The sequence below is a fragment of the Osmia bicornis genome, chromosome 10 (genome assembly GCF_907164935.1).
Source record: "Osmia bicornis bicornis chromosome 10, iOsmBic2.1, whole genome shotgun sequence".
Classification (NCBI taxonomy): Eukaryota; Metazoa; Arthropoda; class Insecta; order Hymenoptera; family Megachilidae; genus Osmia; species Osmia bicornis.
In genome coordinates this window covers 4,606,432-4,625,612 of record NC_060225.1, presented here as the reverse complement: position 1 = coordinate 4,625,612, position 19,181 = coordinate 4,606,432, and the positions used below count along the sequence as shown (strand labels likewise).

Sequence of the window (19,181 nt, the reverse complement as noted above, 5' to 3'; positions counted from 1 at the left end):
AATATTTGGAACGGTATTTAATCATTAATTAATTTTTCTCGCAAAATTCTAATAATCGAAACTACAATAAATAATAAGCTTCTATTTATTTTTAAAAATTATTTTTAAGCATATTTTCTTTCGAGAAGCTTTGACAAAAAATTTTATCCATGTGTTAATGAAATTTTGGTCTGAATATCCAAGTGGAAATCTAAAGACCAATTGGATATTCAGACCAGTCGAATATTTTAATATTTTTATTTATGAAAATAATAGAAAATAATGCAACTCCCATAAAACAATAATTGAATGATTGCAGTCTTAGTAATACAGAATCTTATGATGTTAAATTTAATCTCATTACTGTACAGTGAATGAATTAATTGGTATTATCTATAATTCACAATCCTTGTTAATTAGGCTTATGCGTTAAAAAGTCATTAAAACATACCAACAGTTTTTCGATTGATTTGTTAAAGTAACCGATATCAAAATTTAAAAATATAATGTTAATGTATTTAAATAAGAAATTGAAAAAAATGCAAAACGATAAGTACTGCTCGATTGATTTTAGACATGAAATAAGAATGTTATTAATATTATTGTTTCCTTTTTGTATCAAACAAGTGTTCCATTATTAGAAATACCGCACTGAAATTTTCTTACTTGATTTCTATGCCGTGTATTTACTGCAGACAGCAGTTTGTGTCTCAGTATCAGCAAACGATGATTGTCGTTTGTTCACTGCTATTAGGTGAAAATAATTTAATATTCTCTGCACTCCAATATAACAGCGCGCTTTGACACACCACGCTCCACACATAGGGGATGAAAAATTCCTCCGGTTGCTCCTCTTCTACATACTTAAATTTAAGCTCTGGAAATTTCTGTAAAATCATTTTTTTTATTGCTACAATATTATTTATTCCAAGATAATTCCAATTGAGTCAATGACCACTAATCGGTTATATATAACTAATACCATAATCAGTGAATCACCTAATTATAGAGTACCTAATTATTATTATAAGAATTAAATTGCACGTACCCTTAGACGATCACGGGGCCATTCACTAGTACCTTGTTGAATTGTATTTAATACTTGGCTAACACCTAATTGTGATTGATCCTTTTGTTCCAACTTATGAGAGAAGAAGTTGATGACCTAAAAGAGAAATATATTCACTCTTACCTGATTTAATAGCAAGCTATATGTATAAAGTAAAACTAAAACTCACAGAATCTATATTTTGTACAATATCTTGAAATGCAGTGTGCATTCTAAATGGTTGAAAAATATCTTTCTTATATAAAAGTGTATATATTAAGTTTGGATTATGTGCAAGCCTGTGAGTTAAACAACTATTTATAATTTCCAATACCATTCGTAAAACTTCTTCGAGTATTGTTAAATCTTGGATCTGAAATACGATTAATTTCATTTGTAGTAAATTATAAATTATTTAATTATGTTACATAGTTTGCTGTAAGATCTTACTAGGTCTGTATTTGCCGTGGTTCCGTTAATTGTAACAGTGGTACTATCGGAAGAAACGAAAGGTTGTGCGCGTATTTTCGATTCCAATCTAGAATGCTTTTTTGCAAGAGTTTCGAATAAACTTAATAATCTTTGACTAACATAAGGATGCAGAGATCTAAATTGCGCTGACATATTTGCCAAAGCTGCTAAACAGTTTGTGTGAAGATATTTATCCTATGGTGTATGAAAAATATTATATTATCTATGTTTATAATTATTTATGAGTATATAGTACACCTTCTTACCCGCATTTTAAACATATTATATTGTATCGTTCTTATAACAACGAGAATTAAAAGACCCCCTAATGATATTTCGCTTATTGATCTTTCCGTATACCAACTTACGCCTTTAAGCATCTGAAAATTGATAATTAATAGATTTATTTTCATTTTTTTTTTTTCAATAAAATTCGTAAAATAACTTACTATTTCGTGTATTCTTTTATTAAACGTTTCATCTTCACTTAAAATTAAAAGAATAATAAGGGACATGTAAATATGATGGGATGTATTATTTGGAGCATGATATAATATTTGAAGTATCGGTGTTACCTGAATAAAAATATCAATTAGAAATTTTATGATACACCTCACCTTTTGCTAAAATTGTATTTGCAGCAACCTAAAAATATTTCCTTTATTTATTAATTATATACTTACCAATAATTGTATATCTGGTCTTTTCATAATGTATTGTTTTACACTTGAATTCCTATGTAATAACATGTATAATAATAACGTGACTTCGTCTGTATTTGGTATATTACATATTGTACTGTACAATTTATTCAAATTAAACGCAAACACGTTTTTTCCTTGCATTGTAGAATAGTCTTCTATAAAAAAATATACGTTCGTTTTCATAATGAATTTGTATCGATATTAGCTGATCAATCATTCAATACTAGCCTTGCATATCAACGAATGAAAAAAGGGCATTTCTGTAAGGATTTTCCGTCGCGGTACAATGATTTGTTAGAACCAGTAACAATAATAGCGATTGACTAGCAAGAGGTGTTTCTGTATCACGTTTTCGTTCTTCGTCTTCCGAAGTACCATTACTCGTAACTTGTACATTTTTCAAACTACTACCCATCCCCATTGTAATTACATTCCATAATCCAGCTGTAATATTTTATTGCATATTACTGAAATGTAAGTTAATAGAATAGAGCAACATAAAACGTGTCCTTTTTATAAACAGAATAATAAAATAATATTAAAATCATATCAATTTAACTATTACACAGTTTCTAATTTGAATTGCTCTACAATAGAAAATTATAATACACGAACAGTTAGCATATTGAAATATATAATTATTATTTCTAACATAGAGATGGTATAATGTAATACTATTAAACATACCAGCTATACTGAAAACTATGCTTCCTCCTGGTTGTTGTGTAAGAAAACCTGGAGGAGCATGTTCTTGCTGTACAAAATTATGCAATAATGTACACACCACAGCTGGTGCATGTTCACTATAATGCGAATGCATTGCTATTCTGTAGATGCAGCTGTATTCAGCTGCAGTTTGTGAAAATAGTTGCACAGAGAGCAGTACAAGTAAGCAATTTATTGCTTCTAGGTGAACAACATACGTGAAGTCAGCACTAAAACAAAATTTTTTGTATCTCATTATGTATGTACATAAAACAAAATCTACCCTTCATAATCATCCTTTGAACTAGAACCTTAAGAAAATGTTTAATTAACAGAATAAGTAATATAAATTTATTGTAAGGTACTTACGACAGTGGTACCTCTGTTATGATATCTACTAATGTTTCAAATAGATCTTCTAATCTATAAGAAGAATTTGATTGTGTTGGTACAGGTAACTGTGGTGCTTCTATGTGCTTCACCATTTCTTCTTCACCGACTGTTTCAATCAAATACTTTAGTATACATCTTATTGCAAACAATGCCTGGTATGTCTGCCAAGCTGATGTGATTCTGTAAATCATTATATGATTACATTTTTATTTCTAATCTTGATTGTAGAATGTTGAAGCAAAGGATATCATACTTTTGATTTTGCATTGATGCTAACAGGTTGCTAGCACGCGCAAGGGCAACCTGTATTAGACTACCAAAATTGCCAGTGGTCAAATTGTTAGCAAGTAACTGCTGACAAGAAGAATCCAATCTAGAATCTAACTCTATCTGATCATTTCTGGTAACAGGTGGTTTGATATTATACAATAAGAAAGTATCCCAAAATGGATCATTTGGAAGAATACTCTTTTTCCCACAAAATTTTTCCAAATAGACATTCTTAGACAGGTCATCATATCGACTTGGCGTTGCACCCATTGCCTTCCCTTAAATTCCTGAAAGTAAAGAATGTATTGAATGTTTCCAATGATTAATATAATTAAATATATTTATTCACTTTCACAATATTTTATATTTACACTAAGAATACATTTTTTATAATTTTACGTTATTATGGTATAAACTTTTATTTCATAAATGATATGTAATTATAATTTTCAATGATCGATTGTATCGAAGCAGGCAAAGAAGCATTTTAATCGTATAAAAACACTTATCAACATACTTTGACAGCCTACTGTCATAGAAGCTCAATAGTAGGATAACGGTTACTAGCAATGGAGATTGGTCTTATACACTATCGCTCTTATAGTTTTATGTCTTTTGCGTGGAAAAATTATTACAAAATTCTTTTACAAGCCGTTTGTTAGTAACGTGAATATCATCAGATACGAAGAAATATAACCTCTTCGCATGTCAACCAAGTACTTTCCGAATATATAGATAAATCATAATGAGCGCCATCTTCGCAATTCATTGAATATACAAATTTGCAATTAGATTCAATTCTACTGTAAATGTAATGAAAACCTAATAAAATAGGTAAAATTCAGCTTTTATATATAAGATATAAAAACAAGTTCCAAATTATTAACAATTTTTAAAGTGATCGTTCCTGTAAGTTCGAACCGTCGACCTTATAATTATTTCTAATCAATTAATTACACGCAATCAATTATTAAAAATTTGACAACGTCAAATTCGCATGATTTTAAAGTATAAAATAAAATATACTTATATTTTAATTTTAATTAATAATCCTGAATATATTTTAAATATACTAAATAAAATCATTTATTTAAAAAATGAAGCCATTGCGAAGTGGAGGATTATTCGAATCAGGAAGAATAATAATCAAACATTTTACTAACAGTCACTACAATTTATATGTTTTTTAAATTACAGTCTGTTATTAAAATGGATCGTCATCACGAATTGTTGCAAACTGACGAAGTGTACGCTAATTGTATAGATATGATACAAAATTCAGTCATAAGAATCCGACAAGAAATTGTCCCAATTAAAAAGTTCATCGGTGATCGTAAAAAGGAAATCATTAAGTTCAGGTTTGTTTAGGACCATCGCGCAAAATGCTCTCCAATTAAGCTTTCTTTATTTCTAAATAGTGCAAAGGCTAATAAATCCGAGCAGTACACGTTAGGATGTACACGAGCCTTCTACGAGTACACGTTGAAGGAATTGATGAGCATGGAAGAAGCATGCGAGGAGTGCATTCTAAAGTTAAAGACTGATTTATTAACTGCAACGAGGGATCGCATGCAACCACCGTCCTACATGTCCAGCAAGGAAATGAACAGAAGCTACGAAATATGTTGCGACGCATTTAACCAGCCTAACGACAAAGTGTCCTGCTATACTTGGGAAAATATACCCGAGTGGAAACTCGAGGACACTCGAAATATCATATTGAAACCACGAGAGCCCATGAGGACTGAGTTCGACGAGTCCGATTTGAAGTTCAAACACGAAATGGTCTACCTTAGGTCGAAAATGTTCTCTTTACCGAAAAAACGAATTAACTCGTAGGTAACTCTTTCTAATTTCATTTAACCCTTCTCAGAAAAAATAAACATTGAAAACCAAAATGTCGAATACAGGCTGAAATTCAAACATTTCACTATAATGTTTCAATATTCAAATTTTTTCAAATACAAATAACATAATATTTCTAGAAGTGGTAATGAAATCATTTCCGACTCGATCGACGGTCACGAAGACCCATCAGCCGTCAAGCTTTCCTTGCATCCAAAAGGTTTCATGAAAGTCCTGAACAGAAAAGAGTTAGTACATCGTTCTATCCTAGAGGAATTATCCAAGGTGGGAAGCTTGAAATTCGTCGACGGCCATCACAAGAATTCCGACGTTTGGTTGAAGATATTGGACGTTTATGGGAATCAATACGGATCGAGATGGAGTTTAGTTGTTCGACCTCAAATAGAACGTATAATAAAGAGACGTATGATACCGGTGCTACATCTGAAATCGCGTGAAACTTTCAATTTTCTATCGAGCATCGAGGGAAATGAAACGGACATTGTATTGGAGAGGCAAGATTTAATCGATCTGTTAGAAAATAAAAAGGAAGCCCTTTGGCTGGAAAGCTGGGAATTGCAATTTCGTATGATCGAAGGGGAGCATATAGCTGCGACCCTGATACAAGCCCGATGGCGTGGTTACGTGGTAAATGAAATTTCATTGTTAATAAATAAAACGATAAATGGGTTAAAAATATAAAAAGAATAATTCTAAATCTCTCATTTATTATTCCCCAGCTACGCAAAATGAAACGAGAATCAGATCGCCTCTACATAGCAGCAAGTTACCTATGGTTCACCTGGATGAACCTGAAGCAAAAAAAGGAGATCCATAAACGTTACTTGGAAAAGATGTTGATCTCTTTACAAACCACACGAGAACTTTCCTTAAAATTGAGCAAAGAATTTGATTCCATGATCTTAGAACCCCATGTGGTCATCCACTTACCATCCATAGGGAATCCTTTGGAGGTGCGTCAGTGTTTCGATCCGATAACCTTCCGAATTGTACAAAATATATCGAGCTTAAGAATATCCATGGTTCGTAACCCAAAAACAGAAATAATTTACATTCTACCGGTGAAACCCACAGAAGACCTGTTAATGATGTACAGCGACTTCATCGAATCGATGTCTCCCTCTGAAGATGTTGCTAAAAGAATCACATTCATAGCTCTGTCTCAGTTAGAAACCTTCAAGCATCGTTCCATAAACACATCCAGAATCCTTCATTGTTCTGAAGATACTTTGGAAGAGATCAGAAGAAAGATAGCCGGGAAATCAGCTTACTTCTTACCCTGGCACGTTGACGAATGCGATATGAGGCTAGCTGGCAGTCTGGGCATCCCTCTGTTGAGCCCTGACATGGAACTGCAACGTACGATGTTGAATTCATCAAAAATGACCGAGATGATCGAGAAACTTGGACTACTTCAGCCTATACACGCTAGGGACATAAAGGATTATAAAACTCTTTGCTCGACGATGGCTGATTTCATTGTTCGCCACACGGAGGTCTGCATATGGTTGATCAAATTGAATTACGCGATTCTCGACAAGCATTCTGGGATATTTTTAATTAATCATATAAGTGTACCGTTTATGCCATTGTTGAGGAAGGAAAGGGAGAAACATGGTGACGCTTGGATGGAGAGTCCCAGTCTGAGGGAGGAGTTTCATAAGAAATTAATGGTACATCTACCGAAGGTTGTTTCCTATGTCACGCGACTGATGAAATCCTATAAATCTTGGAAAGAGTTCTATATACAAATTCAAAAGTATGGGTGCTTGCTGCAAGCGATTCCTATGGAGAAAGATTCGAACACCATCTCGGTATCGCTATTCCTTTCTGGGAGAGCCACTGGGAAGCTGCCTAGGTGGATTGGAACTGCTGATAAGTTAAATATGGGTATATTATTGCAAACTCATATATCATTATTAATTTATAAAATATAGAAGAAATTTAAACCATGTTGGAATTACAATCCTTAAATTTTTAAACCGAGCATCCTTGAATTATTTAAAAATTTACTGTCTGATACTTTATTGATTTTTCATGACAGGTTTAGAAGTAATTTCGACCTTCATGTACATGGTGCCACAAAGTTCGTTGGACATCAAGAAACTAGAAAGCAGCGTTAATAAATTTGCAATGGGAATACAGGACGAGGGTTATTTTGGTTATTTAACCGTAGATTGTTATTGCTACACTAACAAGTTTGATGATAAATTCGTGGTTTTGATGCAAAATGTGCGTCCATGTTATTCTTTTGTGCAAAGTTACATTGATTGGATGAAATTTGCGATTGGAGGAGCATACAAGTAATGATTCAAATTTATTTGGTCTTGAATAACGATACTGAACTGAAGATGTGAATGTTGAAATAGCTCCCAGACAAATCAGTTCATCGCTGACGTACCTGTAATCCCAGATTCTCAAAGAAGAAAATCCTCAATTTTATATCCACATAAATCGCCTGAATGGAATGAAACCAAAGAAAGATGTGGCGTCATAATTGGACTATTATACGATACAAGATTCTCTGGTTATCGATGGTACCAACTTAGAAATATTTTCGAACAATGTAATGTACGTTTATTAGCTATGTAATAGCAAGTTTCATTGAATTTTAAGCTTTAAAATGATGTACCATAAATGTCATTTCATGATACTTTTATGTCATGAAATTATCTTAGACTTTTTACTTGATGTAATTCAACATTGTTCGTTGCAATCCACAACTACTCATCTTGAGTTAAGGATATCGTCGAATCATTTATGTAGCTGTTTTCAGCAGATTTTAAGCTTCAAATTGATATGCCATAAGTACCATTTCATGATACTTTTATGTCATGAAATTATCTTAGACTTTTTACTTGATGTAATTCAACATTGTTCGTTGCAATCCACAACTACTCATCTTGAGTTAAGGATATCGTCGAATCATTTATGTAGCTGTTTTCAGCAGATTTTAAGCTTCAAATTGATATGCCATAAGTACCATTTCATGATACTTTTCTGTCATGAAATTGTCTCGGAAGATTGTTCCGTATCAAAAGGGGAAAATATTTTTAAATTAACTTCTATTTATTTCTTTCGCTCCAGATCACGTTCGATGCAAAAAAGAAGCAAGGTTCCAGTATAATATTACACGACGACGAAAGTCGAAATTTCGGTCTGATGATGGCTGCTAGTCCTAGCATGGCAGTCACATTATCTACGCTACATAATCGTTTGGCAAAATTAAACGAAGCACTTGCTACGAAATCAAAGAGGAAATATGAGTCGAATTTACCGTCGCTTATTGATTTCTTTGGTCGTTTGGCTGTTGATTATGAAAATTTAGCTCTCGATGAGTGCATACCCGCTATATAAATTACCATCTGTAATTACTTCATTAGCCTACTAAGAAAAATAAATAATAAACTATTCAAACAAAAATTCGAAATTATTGTCAATAGTGTATTAATAAAAAAAAAGTCTTGAATGCTGCTACGTTCAGTATTTTCAAAATGGAACATAAGGTTACGACATCACGGTGATTAATTAATAACTTAAAAGTGTAATGTAGACAATTATTTTCAACCGACGAAGTTTAATAATCAAAATATGATTCGATGTTATTGATAGCAAACAATGATGATCAGAAAGTATCCACTTTCGTCAACTTTATCATCGGTGGATTATCTGGGTAAATGACAATATTAAAAAAAAAATTTGCAATGAAAAATATTGAAGTAAATGTTACAGTGCCGCAGGGCAGACTGCCACCCATCCGTTCGATGTGTTCAAGGTACGAATGCAAGTATCGAAAGCTTCTTTGAGTCAAACGATACGCGTTTCTTTGAAACACATTGGAATACAAAGTTTTTACATTGGTTGGACTGCTAGTATTCTTCGTCAATTAACATACAGTACTGCTAGGCTTGGAATGTATACCACATTGTACGACCTTGCCCAGTGAGTACAATCAACGATGAGACAACTTTTAGTAGATTATTAATATTTAACTTATATGTTACACAATTGAATGTTTAATCATTCAGAGGATACTTTGGACGTTTGAATTATCCAACGATGGTCAGTATTGGAATGTTGTCTGGTGTCGTGGGCGCATTTGTTGGAACACCAACCGATTTGGTTCTGATTCGTATGGTAGCCGATGTAAACTTGCCTCCAGGTAAAAGGGAAATTATATAAACCTTGATAAAATTTGGAAAAATCGATTGGATTGATCGACGAATATTTTAGAGAAACGAAGGAATTATAACAACGCGATTGTCGGGCTGATAGACATTTGGAAAACAGAAGGTACACGTGGATTGTGGAGAGGAGCTGTGCCAACAATGACTCGAGCTGCGATCGTGAATGGAACACAGCTGGGTACATACAGCAGAGCTAAGATGATGTTGATTGATACAGGTATACGTAAATTATTCCATTTAATTTTCAGTTTTACTAATTATGTTTAAATTGCTGGTAGGTCATTTCGAGGAGGGTGTAATATTGCAGTTTCTTGCGGCTATGATATCCGGCCTGGTGATGTGCACAGCCTCACTTCCGGTGGACGTAGCCAAAACTAGGTAATTAGAATCTAATTAATAGTATTGATAATTAGCAGTTGCTGTGATTGATTTCAATGCTAATATATGGATCAGTGGTAAAGTTTTAAAGCAGACTTCGTTGCTTTATTAATTATTAATTCTTTATCTCATATTTTAAATGAATATTTCATATGTGAATATTAATAGAATACAAAATTGGAATTTACCAACAAAACCGCCAGGAATTGTGAGTATGATGATTAGCATCGTGCAGAATGAAGGAGTAACATCGTTGTGGAGAGGATTTTTACCTTATTATTGTAGAGCAGCACCCAATGCTGTAATAACTATGATATGTATGGATCAATTGCATCGTATGTACCGTGAATTCTTTAAACCGTCCACTGAATAAAGTCTTATTATCTCATATTTTAATGGAGTGTAAATTTATTGAAAGGTAAGAATTTTTAGCTCTGCTTTATTTTATACAAATCAAGAAAATTCTCAAACATACAAGTACATATAATTAAAAAATTTTTAAATTATAATTTATTTTTTACAAAAATTTCTAGATATTCAATAATGGCTACGATTTTTTTAAACGACTACATCATGTATCGCCTGTACAGCTTAGTAATTTGTTCATTGAATAATAACGTTAAAACTGTGTGCGGTCCTATTCTGCAGTAGGTGGGCAAGAAACCTTTCCAAAGTGCCATTATACCTTCGTTTCTAGCAATGGATACCATCATTGGTACTAGACCAGGTGGTTTTTTCGTTGTTTTTATATTCTGTACCCTGAAAATATATAAAAATCATTTTCACAATTTGAAAATATTATTTCATAAAATGTCTATAAGATTAGCACAATTTAGAATGAAATTACAAGATAATTTCGACCTCATAGCACAATCGGAAAAGGAGAGGAGAATCTATATGAAAAAATGAATAAAAAATGTAGAGTAATATTTTTTCCTACGAAGCTTTGTTTTTAAATAAATCAATATTGAAAATTCATCCGAATTCCTATTATTTAAAAAAACAAGCGATGCCATCTACTGTTTGATGCTAAAAATGAGCTTTTCGATCTTGCCAATAGAGGCGCAAAAATTACCCAGACTTTTAGTTCCCATTTCTGCCACCAGGTAGAGCGGCTAGTTCTTTGGCGCCATTAGCACCAAGACGCTCTTTCGTGCTTAAAAAAGAATAATCAGCTAATTACCTGGTTTTAGCTACATCAAATGGCATGGAATTAAGAACAGTGAGGAATCCTGATAACATTGACGCACAGAAGTAGAGTAAAGGACCATCCGACATCTGCACTGTGGAACAAAACATTTTAAGTAAGTAACGTCTATAAAATGACTTACAAAGAAAACGAAATAATGCATATGTATATCGAAATACGTTTTGTGGCTATCAACATCTTGATATGACTGTAAGTTGCAAGCTGAGATATATTAACAACGACAGCTCTCCCCATTGTAGCCACACTTCCTCTCCAAAGAGTAGTAACTCCTTCGTCCTTCGCTATTTTACTAAATGCATGAAAGACGTTCTTGTAGTTTCTTCTTTGTTCTATGGAAAATAATATATTTCGAACATACTTCGAAACAGAGACATAATTTTTATGCAACGTAGGTAAAACGTTTTGAGGTGATCGAAATAATAACCTTTTGGTAATCTGCCATCAGCTGACATCCGTACAAGGGCCACTTCCGCCGGTGTACCAACGAATGCTCCAGTAGCTCCCGCTGTTCCCGCCATTAGTGCCAATACTCCGAAACCAGGACTCTCAGGATAATTGTGTCTAGCAACAATGGTAATACAATCAAATTATTAATCATAATTTTTAATTAGTACTTGCAGAAAAATTTTAATTATAGTTTTAGAATAATTTCACTCACCTCCAGTATTCTTGTAATTGATTATATATACCAAGTCTGACGGTAGTATACGTTGCTTGTCGTACGAGACCAGCACTTAAGCCCGAATAGAATTTCAAAATTCCTTCGTTTTTATATATTGAACTAATTATGGACGCGATTGAGGCTTTCTCTTTTTGTACTTGAATTCGATTTTTGATCACATCCATAGGATGAACGAAACAGGTTGCAGCCATGCTAAAATATTAGGAGAAATTGTTAAATTTTGTGCTTTTACTTAAAATTTAATTAGAGTAATTAGTTAGAAAAATTTTGTATTTTAAATACCCGCAAAATCCAGCATTTAGAAAAGTGAATAAAGGGGGCAGCTTTGCCTTCTTCTTCTTCTCATCATCACCTTGGTCAGACATTTTGAATATTTAAAAGCTTTCAGAATATAGGTTTTTAATATTTCTTTAGCGTTGAATCTGTGAAGATAAAGAAATGCTTATAAAATATAATTATTTTACAGGAAGATAACACGTGTTAATTTTCAAAAATTACTTAACTCCATAGTTCTTAAAATTGAAATCCTTCGTTCTTTTTTTAAGAATATCTTTCAAGATCTGCCAGTAGTTATAAATTAACATAACGGTTTTATCTTGAGGTTAAAATTGTATATATAATTTGATTTTTTAAAATAAATCGATTAAAAGGAAAAGTCCGAAGATCGACAACTTCATCTTCTTTTGTTTCAATTCAATTTATTCAATACAATTTACAACATTACATTTTTCGAATATAATTCTGATAAAATACACTATTAAACGTAACGCCCTATAAAATTGCAAAAACATGATCATTTATTAAAATCGTTTAGCAACATTAAAGCATCTAAAAAGTGTAAATATATTCTATAAAATATTGTTAGGTTACATTTCTTATAATGTTGATAATAATTCTATTTCAGAAAATTTTATGTTAATAGAGACTAGCATTAAAATGTTCCAAGTGATTCTTGACGTTTCTTCTACAAGTAACAAATCTTGTCTTCAGGAACAAGTTTTGTGCAAACACGTGGAACTCTTCTTTTTTTAGGCTTTGTATCAACCAATGTTTCTTCTCTTTTTTTCGCTGGCAATAGACCCATTTCTTTCTTGCAATCCTTCATTAAGAAGAAAATCAGTAAAGTGAAAATAGGACTCGATAATTATTTATTAACAAATTTTGAATACCTCCACTGCTTTGAGAATTGGAAACAATGGTCTAACACCTTTGGATTCATTTAACACTTCATCAGCATAATCAAGAACCCTTTTATTTTCTTTATCAATAATTTTTTCACTCATGTCGTTAACTTTATTTTCAGCAAGCTTTTCTTGTTCCCTTTCAGCATCCTTTTCACTCTACAGATATATTAAAAAATAATAAAAACCAACGATACATATTTTGAATACTTACGATGTATTTCTTCAACGATTTAGCGTATTCCATCTTTTTATTCCAATTTCGTTTCCGTTCCTCGACTTCCGTTTCTTTGTCGCACTGAGCCTTCTTAAATCTTTGCATCACTTCCCAAGTTTTCAAATCATTTTCTTCTTGAAGAAGCTTCGATTTGGCGATCGCTGTTTCCGTTTTAAAATCTTGCAATTCATTTTTCATTCTTAGATCACGTTCTTTTCGAATCCTCTCCTTTTCTTGGAATTCCGCCTCTTGCTCTTCCACGGCTCTTTTGAAATTCTTCTCGAAATTATCTTCCCGAGCGTGTACTAATAACCGGAATTTTTCACCTATTTAAACAATCGTAATCCATTATTTAAAATATAGCTGCAAATAAATAGAATTCATTCACCTGTTTCATCTCCTCTACGTTCTCTTTCTTTCTTCTCCTTCAGTATCATCTCTTTATGTGCCTTTCTGATTCGTGCTTTAGCCTTTTGATAAATTTCAATCGCTCGATCTTCGAATGCCTCCTCGTATTTAAGTTTCAAATTGAATTGCTTCTTCTCTTCGATCGCGTCTTTGAAAAATTGACTCAGTCTTTGTTTCTTGTTCAACAACTATAAACATATTTACACGTTAGATTTTTACAAATAAAGAATTCAGAAATGATAAAATCACGAAGACTAACTTCTTGCATTTCGCGTTCCTTAGCATCGATCAAATATTTATTTGTATCTAATAGTTCTTGTTTTTCAGCCTGGAATTTTCTATTTTCTTCAGCTTTCGTTGATCTTTGAATTTCTTCGATTCTAAGGATATTAACAAGTATTTTTTATTAGACAATTGCAAGAACTCTTTTTTAAATATTGGTATACCTACTGCATCCTTAATTCTGTAGCATAACTTTTTCGTTTCTCAAGATAAGCATCCGCTTTCTTTTTCGTTTCTTCTTCATACTTTGCCAGATCATCCCTTAGCGATTTCACATAAGCAATTTCCGCCTCTTTATCTATATTTTTAATAGTTTCCCGAAATTTAAGTTGTTCCTCCAATTCTTTTAAGCACTATTAGGATAAGATAAAAAATAAAAATAAAACAAAAGTTTTGTGGCGTAGAATATTCTATTATAATTTTTCAAATTTAATTCAAGTACCTCGGAAACTACGAGACCCTGATTAATTCGCCGACACATTGGTTTCCGGTAAAAAATTATTCTTTTCGCTTCTTTTATTATTTCTGCTCTTTCAGCAGCTTTCTTTTCTTCAGCATCTTTAACGAACCGTTCTCTTTCTTCGTCAGCTTGTTTTTGCTTTGCCAGTCGCTCTTCTCTTCTTCTCTTCTTAATATCCTGTTGGAAAAGAAATTTAAATTGTTCTAAACCTTAACAAGAAATAATGGAATTTGTTCTTTTACCTCCACAGCAGTTGTAAATCTTCTTATTTCTTCATGATTCTCTTTTTTAACTTTTTCATGATTCTCTTTTTTATCTTCTTCGTGATTCTCTTCTTTAACTTCGTCTGATTCTTTATGTTCGTTCTCGGTTTTCTTTTCCTTTGTACAGGAAATAGGCTCACAAGTTGTATTTTGAGGGTGTGATACAGGTGCTTTCTTTTTCATGCAATTCTTTTGTATCTGTTTGTAATTTGTCTATATAATAATTATTTATAAATTAACAATATTGACATTTTACAAAAAATATTACTCAAAGAACATCACTAAATTTAAAATAATTCCATAGATATAATTTCTATAATTAATTCGAAAAGTTAATAATGGTTGACATACTTTAACATTTTTCATTGGTTTCTTTGGTTTCCGGCAACAGACATTAGGCACCACGTGCTGAATGACTTGAGTTTGCACCATAATTGCAATTCAACTCCAACAATGTGTGTTTTAATATTTAATAATGCGAAATACAATTTCTTCCATTGCTGATGTGATAATAACTGCAGATTACTGTACACACCGCAATCGTTGTCTTGGAAACTGAATTGAAAGCGATCGATAATATTTAATCCTTTAATTGCTTTAATTTTTTGACAAAATCAAAGATGAAATAAGATTTACTTTTAAATTTACAAAAGAAGAATACTCATTTAGGTACTGTAATTTTAAATTGCATTATCGATGCAGTTTTTACTCTGCTGATAATGCAGTTCTCTGCAAGTGGAATAAATTTTCTATTTTCTCATGTAGAATAAGAGAATACATATAATATATATTATTTATGTTATAATATCCCATATTTCATTTTATTTATTGCATATTTTATTTTAATTTGAAAAATCTCCGTTTCAAGTGTGTCCATAAACCGCCGCAAGATGGCCGCGGAGCGCGGTCGTGCACCTGTGATGACAGCACGTGCTACAGCTGAGTGGCGGTTTCCTTCTCGGAAAAGTGAGTATAATACCATTATAAAAGTGTTTACGGTTTCTCCAGATATACCTAAAGTTCATCTATTGTCGTGACGATTATGTGTTGCGATTCGTTACGTGAAAAGCCACGGATTATCAACGCGTTACCGCGTTGTTTTCTATTTACTCGATGCTCGCACGTGTGCCGCCAACGCTGCAATAATAAATTGTAGATCGGTAATTAACCTTGGTAGAGAGTTGCGTTTGTTGATAAGAGACGCTTATCACGCATAACATAGAAACGTTTCGTTGGGGAAATCGTATTCCAGCTACGTATGCAAGCATTCTTCGTTAAAGCATCGCTCGAAACGGAGCGTAGTTGTGTTTTCAATACTAACCTAACCCTTTATCCGTGTACGTATGTCGGAGCATCGTTAACTGGCACGCCATAATACGTAAAGAGGATTTGAATACAAGGAATACGGTGTAAGGAACAATATGTGTATTATCTCAGTGCTTTGTTCTGTTATAATTTTCATTATTCTACGGCAATCGGTGACGGCAGTGTATCGCAGTTACGTATCGATTGCGATCGATTGCTCTTATCGATTGCGACTGTTGTGTCAATTGCTCGTGCGCGCATTCGAGAGTTAATCGTTTTATTAATTTCACTCTTCGTTTGCTGCAAATATACTATAAAATTCGTATTTTGTTTAATACAAATAAAACTTTGATTGTTTTACAAGAATTAGTTCAAATTATATTTTATGAGTACCTGTTTGAATAAATAGTTTGATAAAATTGTAATAGTAGAAAATGAAATGGCATACATGAAAGGTGTTTGAATATTTTTAGTATTAATAAAGTGTTCTGATTTGTTTTAATGACATTAATATTCTTGATATTTCAGGTGAAGGTGATTGGAGGGGAAGGAAGGTGGTGCTCTGATCTCAGGAGGTCCTGATAGGGTGAGTGATCTTTAACTTTCAATTCTTCCACAAGGTTAACAAACCTGTTAATTGCAAAATTATTCAAAACATGAAATACTTATCACCTAATAACTCTGATTAACTGATACAATTACAAAGACGCAATATTTCATTTGCAACTATGCATTATCAGAATATATTAAAAAATTAATTATACAAATGTAGGAATATCTATATTGATTATGGTAATAGGAAATGGTAAATAGGATAAATTTTAGAACAAAAATTTTATCAATGAAACATGTTTATTAAAAATCTAGCATAATTTCCCTACGTCTACAGTAAATATCACAGGTACCACGTTTCTTTATCACAATATCCTCTGCTCGGCCATATACACAAGCAGTCGTCAGTTTCCGATCATTAAACAATCGCGTCGAATCTATAATTCATTGGCCGAGAAGATTCTTATATAACAACGCATTTGGCGGGAAAACGAATCGACGTTTGTATTCGAATCCCTTTGCCGCCAAAATGGACAAAATAAAAACTTTCTCGATAGAACTTATGAAATAAACAATAGAAAACTCTAACCGTCAAGTAAATTAAAGCTTCGAGCCGCATCCTTGTATGCGGGCGTGTCGTTACATCGAGATCCTACTAATACAACGCTCAATTAACATGTACAATCTATGCCCTAACGGACGAAGATATTACAATAGAGAGAAGAAAAAAAGAAAAAAGAGAACAGATAAGTTTCTTTCACTTCGAGTGTCTTGAGCAAAATTTTAAGTCTATCCTTCGAACCATCTCGTCCGAATCGAAATCCTCTTCTCCGTCACGACGTTCGTCTCGAGGATGCGCGAGTAACTCGCTCAGATCACAGAGAAAATTGCAACACCGGTAAATGGTTCTTCCACGAGACGGACCAGTTCTCTCGTCCATCAATGGTCATTCCCTCTTCGCGACCGGCGATCAAACCTGCACCGGTCTTGAGAACTCGGTTCACCGGGTACGACGGTTTTGCCCGTTCAAGTCCCTTGGCCGATACCCATTACCAGGGTCTCCAGATCGGCTCGTTGGGTTTTGCGACCTGGAGAAGACCTTGGTGGCTCTGCGAGATGCCCTCGACGTCCGTTCGAACCGGAGAAGGTTGACTGGAGGCCGGTGTCAGAGGCATGGAGTATTCGTCCGAGCTCAGTTCGCTGCTGGATGATGGAGAAGATTGAGGCGCTGCCACGTGGATGGTCAAAGGTCCAGTTTTGTCCATTGAGTTCAGTTTGTGTCCCAAGTGGGTCATCAGCTTGGTACCCAGAGCTACGTCGACTCCGGGAGTGGCTGCTAGACAACGGCTGACTTCGTTGGCGCAATGCGTGTACCCAGCTCTGAAGCGATCAGCGTCGATCACCGGGTTCGCGGAAAGTCTTTGCTGCCTTTGGAGTTTGTGAAGATGACGCACGGTCAGCTCCAGGATATCAGCCTTCTCCAGTTTAGCAACGTTCTCACCGTCGCCAGCTAGAGCAGTCACCATCAGGTCCTTCAGTTCGTCCAGGCACCGGTTGATCCTTGCCCGACGTTTGCGTTCAAGCATAGGTTTCATCACCTGAGAATTTGAAAATAAGGAACCATTGTAGAATACTATTGAAGAATCTCCAATTGGCGGGAAGAATTTAAGGAACTCAAGATCGAATCTGCCGGGATGATGAGAAGTGGATATGTCTTCTGAAGACGCTTACCTTTCTGTATTGATAAGTCCTGGATATAGGCTGTTCCTGTCCATCGATCATCATCATTTGCTCGTGCATCTGCATGATTAATCCTTTAATAGATGATCACACACCGATAAACTGCACTGATAGCCGCGTTAATCACACTTAAAAGTCTCTGCACAGATAGTTAAGGTCAGTTTTGAAATGATCTCCTCTACGATTACCGGGTATCGCTCGATTCGATGGAAACGCAACGAGTGGGTACGCGTGTCCAGCTCGAACTTCGTGAACGATCACCGTGATTGTGGTGGCTGTCGGGCGAGGCTGTAGCTTATATAGTCAAGGACCCTTCGGCTGGGTGGGGCGAGGGGCTGATGTCAGGGTCCGGGAGTGGGGGACAGGCCTTCCGTGGGAACGGTCCGTAGAGGTTGGTTCCCAAGCAAGCACACCACCTGTAAGCGGCAGCTGCCAGACACGCGCCCACACCAAGCATCGTCACCGTTTCTTCGTCCTTATTGCACCTACCGTTCCGGGCCCGTGTTTCCTACCTCGTCTGATCCTCTCTGTTGGTCGTGCCATGGTATGCACGGCTTTAACCTTCTCTTCTCCTTCTCTCTCTCTCTCTCTATCTTGGTTCCTTTCGGCTTACTATTTCACGAACGTGCGATCATACGGAAGGACCCCGAACCTATCCACCTCCTTTTTCTTTCTCTTCAGGTAAAATCAAGAGAGAGAGCTGCTCGTTCTCCTTGTTACACCCCCCTTAGCTCTCTTCCTCCTTTTTTTCCCCATTCTAGCGGACCCAAAGGTGGTTACTCGTGCTACGTCTTCTTATCGCGATCCTCTCTCTCCCTTTCTCTCTCTCTCTTTCCCACTTTCATGGTTCATCCATCGCGCTCTCCTTCTTCTGGTAGAG

General features: G+C 34.5%; 7 protein-coding genes across 8 annotated transcripts in view; 3 read left to right on the top strand and 4 right to left on the bottom strand.

Annotated features, from left to right (window-relative positions):
- Nucleotides 1–36: 36 nt before the first annotated feature.
- LOC114873851 (dymeclin) lies at nt 37–4,291 on the bottom strand. Its single transcript, XM_029182589.2, has 12 exons — nt 4,088–4,291; nt 3,554–3,857; nt 3,277–3,480; nt 2,890–3,137; nt 2,431–2,646; nt 2,182–2,357; nt 1,948–2,073; nt 1,765–1,878; nt 1,478–1,693; nt 1,218–1,400; nt 1,028–1,144; nt 37–866 (listed from the first exon to the last, which is right to left on the bottom strand). The coding sequence occupies exons 2-12, from the start codon at nt 3,838–3,840 to the stop codon at nt 696–698; spliced, it is 2,058 nt and encodes a 685-aa protein (XP_029038422.1). The 5' UTR covers nt 3,841–3,857; nt 4,088–4,291; the 3' UTR covers nt 37–695.
- A 488-nt stretch (nt 4,292–4,779) lies between these two features.
- LOC114873844 (IQ motif-containing protein H-like) lies at nt 4,780–8,794 on the top strand. Its single transcript, XM_046287417.1, is given in 7 exon segments — nt 4,780–4,932; nt 4,996–5,405; nt 5,556–6,063; nt 6,156–7,336; nt 7,374–7,739; nt 7,806–8,007; nt 8,524–8,794. Coding segments are annotated over 7 exon segments (3,090 nt in total). The 3' UTR covers nt 8,794.
- A 241-nt stretch (nt 8,795–9,035) lies between these two features.
- On the top strand, nt 9,036–10,627 carry LOC114873838 (mitochondrial 2-oxoglutarate/malate carrier protein-like). The gene is made up of 7 exons (XM_029182571.2): nt 9,036–9,109; nt 9,169–9,378; nt 9,465–9,598; nt 9,670–9,840; nt 9,902–10,001; nt 10,170–10,419; nt 10,535–10,627. The coding sequence occupies exons 1-6, from the start codon at nt 9,036–9,038 to the stop codon at nt 10,372–10,374; spliced, it is 894 nt and encodes a 297-aa protein (XP_029038404.2). The 3' UTR covers nt 10,375–10,419; nt 10,535–10,627.
- Nucleotides 10,550–12,258, bottom strand: LOC114873853 (mitochondrial 2-oxoglutarate/malate carrier protein-like). Its single transcript, XM_029182590.2, has 6 exons — nt 12,176–12,258; nt 11,870–12,085; nt 11,636–11,754; nt 11,370–11,540; nt 11,185–11,284; nt 10,550–10,760 (listed from the first exon to the last, which is right to left on the bottom strand). Exons 1-6 carry the CDS (start codon nt 12,256–12,258, stop codon nt 10,568–10,570), a joined length of 882 nt encoding a protein of 293 aa, XP_029038423.1. The 3' UTR covers nt 10,550–10,567.
- Nucleotides 12,259–13,671: 1,413 nt separating this feature from the next.
- LOC114873888 (vicilin-like seed storage protein At2g18540) lies at nt 13,672–15,136 on the bottom strand. Its single transcript, XM_029182658.2, has 6 exons — nt 15,056–15,136; nt 14,684–14,917; nt 14,424–14,618; nt 14,150–14,334; nt 13,959–14,079; nt 13,672–13,887 (listed from the first exon to the last, which is right to left on the bottom strand). Exons 1-6 carry the CDS (start codon nt 15,134–15,136, stop codon nt 13,672–13,674), a joined length of 1,032 nt encoding a protein of 343 aa, XP_029038491.2.
- A 469-nt stretch (nt 15,137–15,605) lies between these two features.
- The window catches only part of LOC114873887 (tubulin monoglutamylase TTLL4-like), a 119,880-nt gene continuing 116,304 nt past the window's right edge, over nt 15,606–19,181 (top strand). The window contains exons 1-2 of one of the 2 annotated variants that reach the window (XM_029182652.2): nt 15,606–15,670; nt 16,538–16,595. The gene's annotated coding sequence lies outside the window, so the exon portion shown is untranslated. Of the gene's footprint in view, nt 15,671–15,701; nt 16,114–16,537; nt 16,596–19,181 lie in introns of those variants that run through there. The other variant, XM_029182651.2, reaches the window with a different exon arrangement.
- On the bottom strand, nt 16,843–19,032 carry LOC114873891 (enhancer of split m7 protein-like). Its single transcript, XM_029182664.2, has 2 exons — nt 18,293–19,032; nt 16,843–18,159 (listed from the first exon to the last, which is right to left on the bottom strand). The coding sequence occupies exons 1-2, from the start codon at nt 18,365–18,367 to the stop codon at nt 17,611–17,613; spliced, it is 624 nt and encodes a 207-aa protein (XP_029038497.1). The 5' UTR covers nt 18,368–19,032; the 3' UTR covers nt 16,843–17,610.

Coding starts and splice junctions, on each gene's coding strand:
- LOC114873891 (XM_029182664.2), bottom strand. CDS start 18,367: ATGCAGATGCACGAGCAAATGATGATGATCGATGGACAGGAACAGCCT. Junction 18,160..18,292: donor GGACTTATCAATACAGAAAG/GTAAGCGTCTTC, acceptor TCAAATTCTCAG/GTGATGAAACCTATGCTTGA.
- LOC114873851 (XM_029182589.2), bottom strand. CDS start 3,840: ATGGGTGCAACGCCAAGTCGATATGATGACCTGTCTAAGAATGTCTAT. Junction 3,481..3,553: donor GCATCAATGCAAAATCAAAA/GTATGATATCCT, acceptor AATGATTTACAG/AATCACATCAGCTTGGCAGA. Junction 1,145..1,217: donor TTGTACAAAATATAGATTCT/GTGAGTTTTAGT, acceptor TTTCTCTTTTAG/GTCATCAACTTCTTCTCTCA.
- LOC114873853 (XM_029182590.2), bottom strand. CDS start 12,258: ATGTCTGACCAAGGTGATGATGAGAAGAAGAAGAAGGCAAAGCTGCCC. Junction 11,755..11,869: donor CAATTACAAGAATACTGGAG/GTGAGTGAAATT, acceptor TTATCCTGAGAG/TCCTGGTTTCGGAGTATTGG. Junction 11,285..11,369: donor GATGTTGATAGCCACAAAAC/GTATTTCGATAT, acceptor TTTGTTCCACAG/TGCAGATGTCGGATGGTCCT.
- LOC114873888 (XM_029182658.2), bottom strand. CDS start 15,136: ATGGTGCAAACTCAAGTCATTCAGCACGTGGTGCCTAATGTCTGTTGC. Junction 14,335..14,423: donor AGGGTCTCGTAGTTTCCGAG/GTACTTGAATTA, acceptor TTATCCTAATAG/TGCTTAAAAGAATTGGAGGA. Junction 13,888..13,958: donor AGGAACGCGAAATGCAAGAA/GTTAGTCTTCGT, acceptor ATATGTTTATAG/TTGTTGAACAAGAAACAAAG.
- LOC114873838 (XM_029182571.2), top strand. CDS start 9,036: ATGTTATTGATAGCAAACAATGATGATCAGAAAGTATCCACTTTCGTC. Junction 9,841..9,901: donor GATGATGTTGATTGATACAG/GTATACGTAAAT, acceptor AATTGCTGGTAG/GTCATTTCGAGGAGGGTGTA. Junction 10,002..10,169: donor GTGGACGTAGCCAAAACTAG/GTAATTAGAATC, acceptor GAATATTAATAG/AATACAAAATTGGAATTTAC.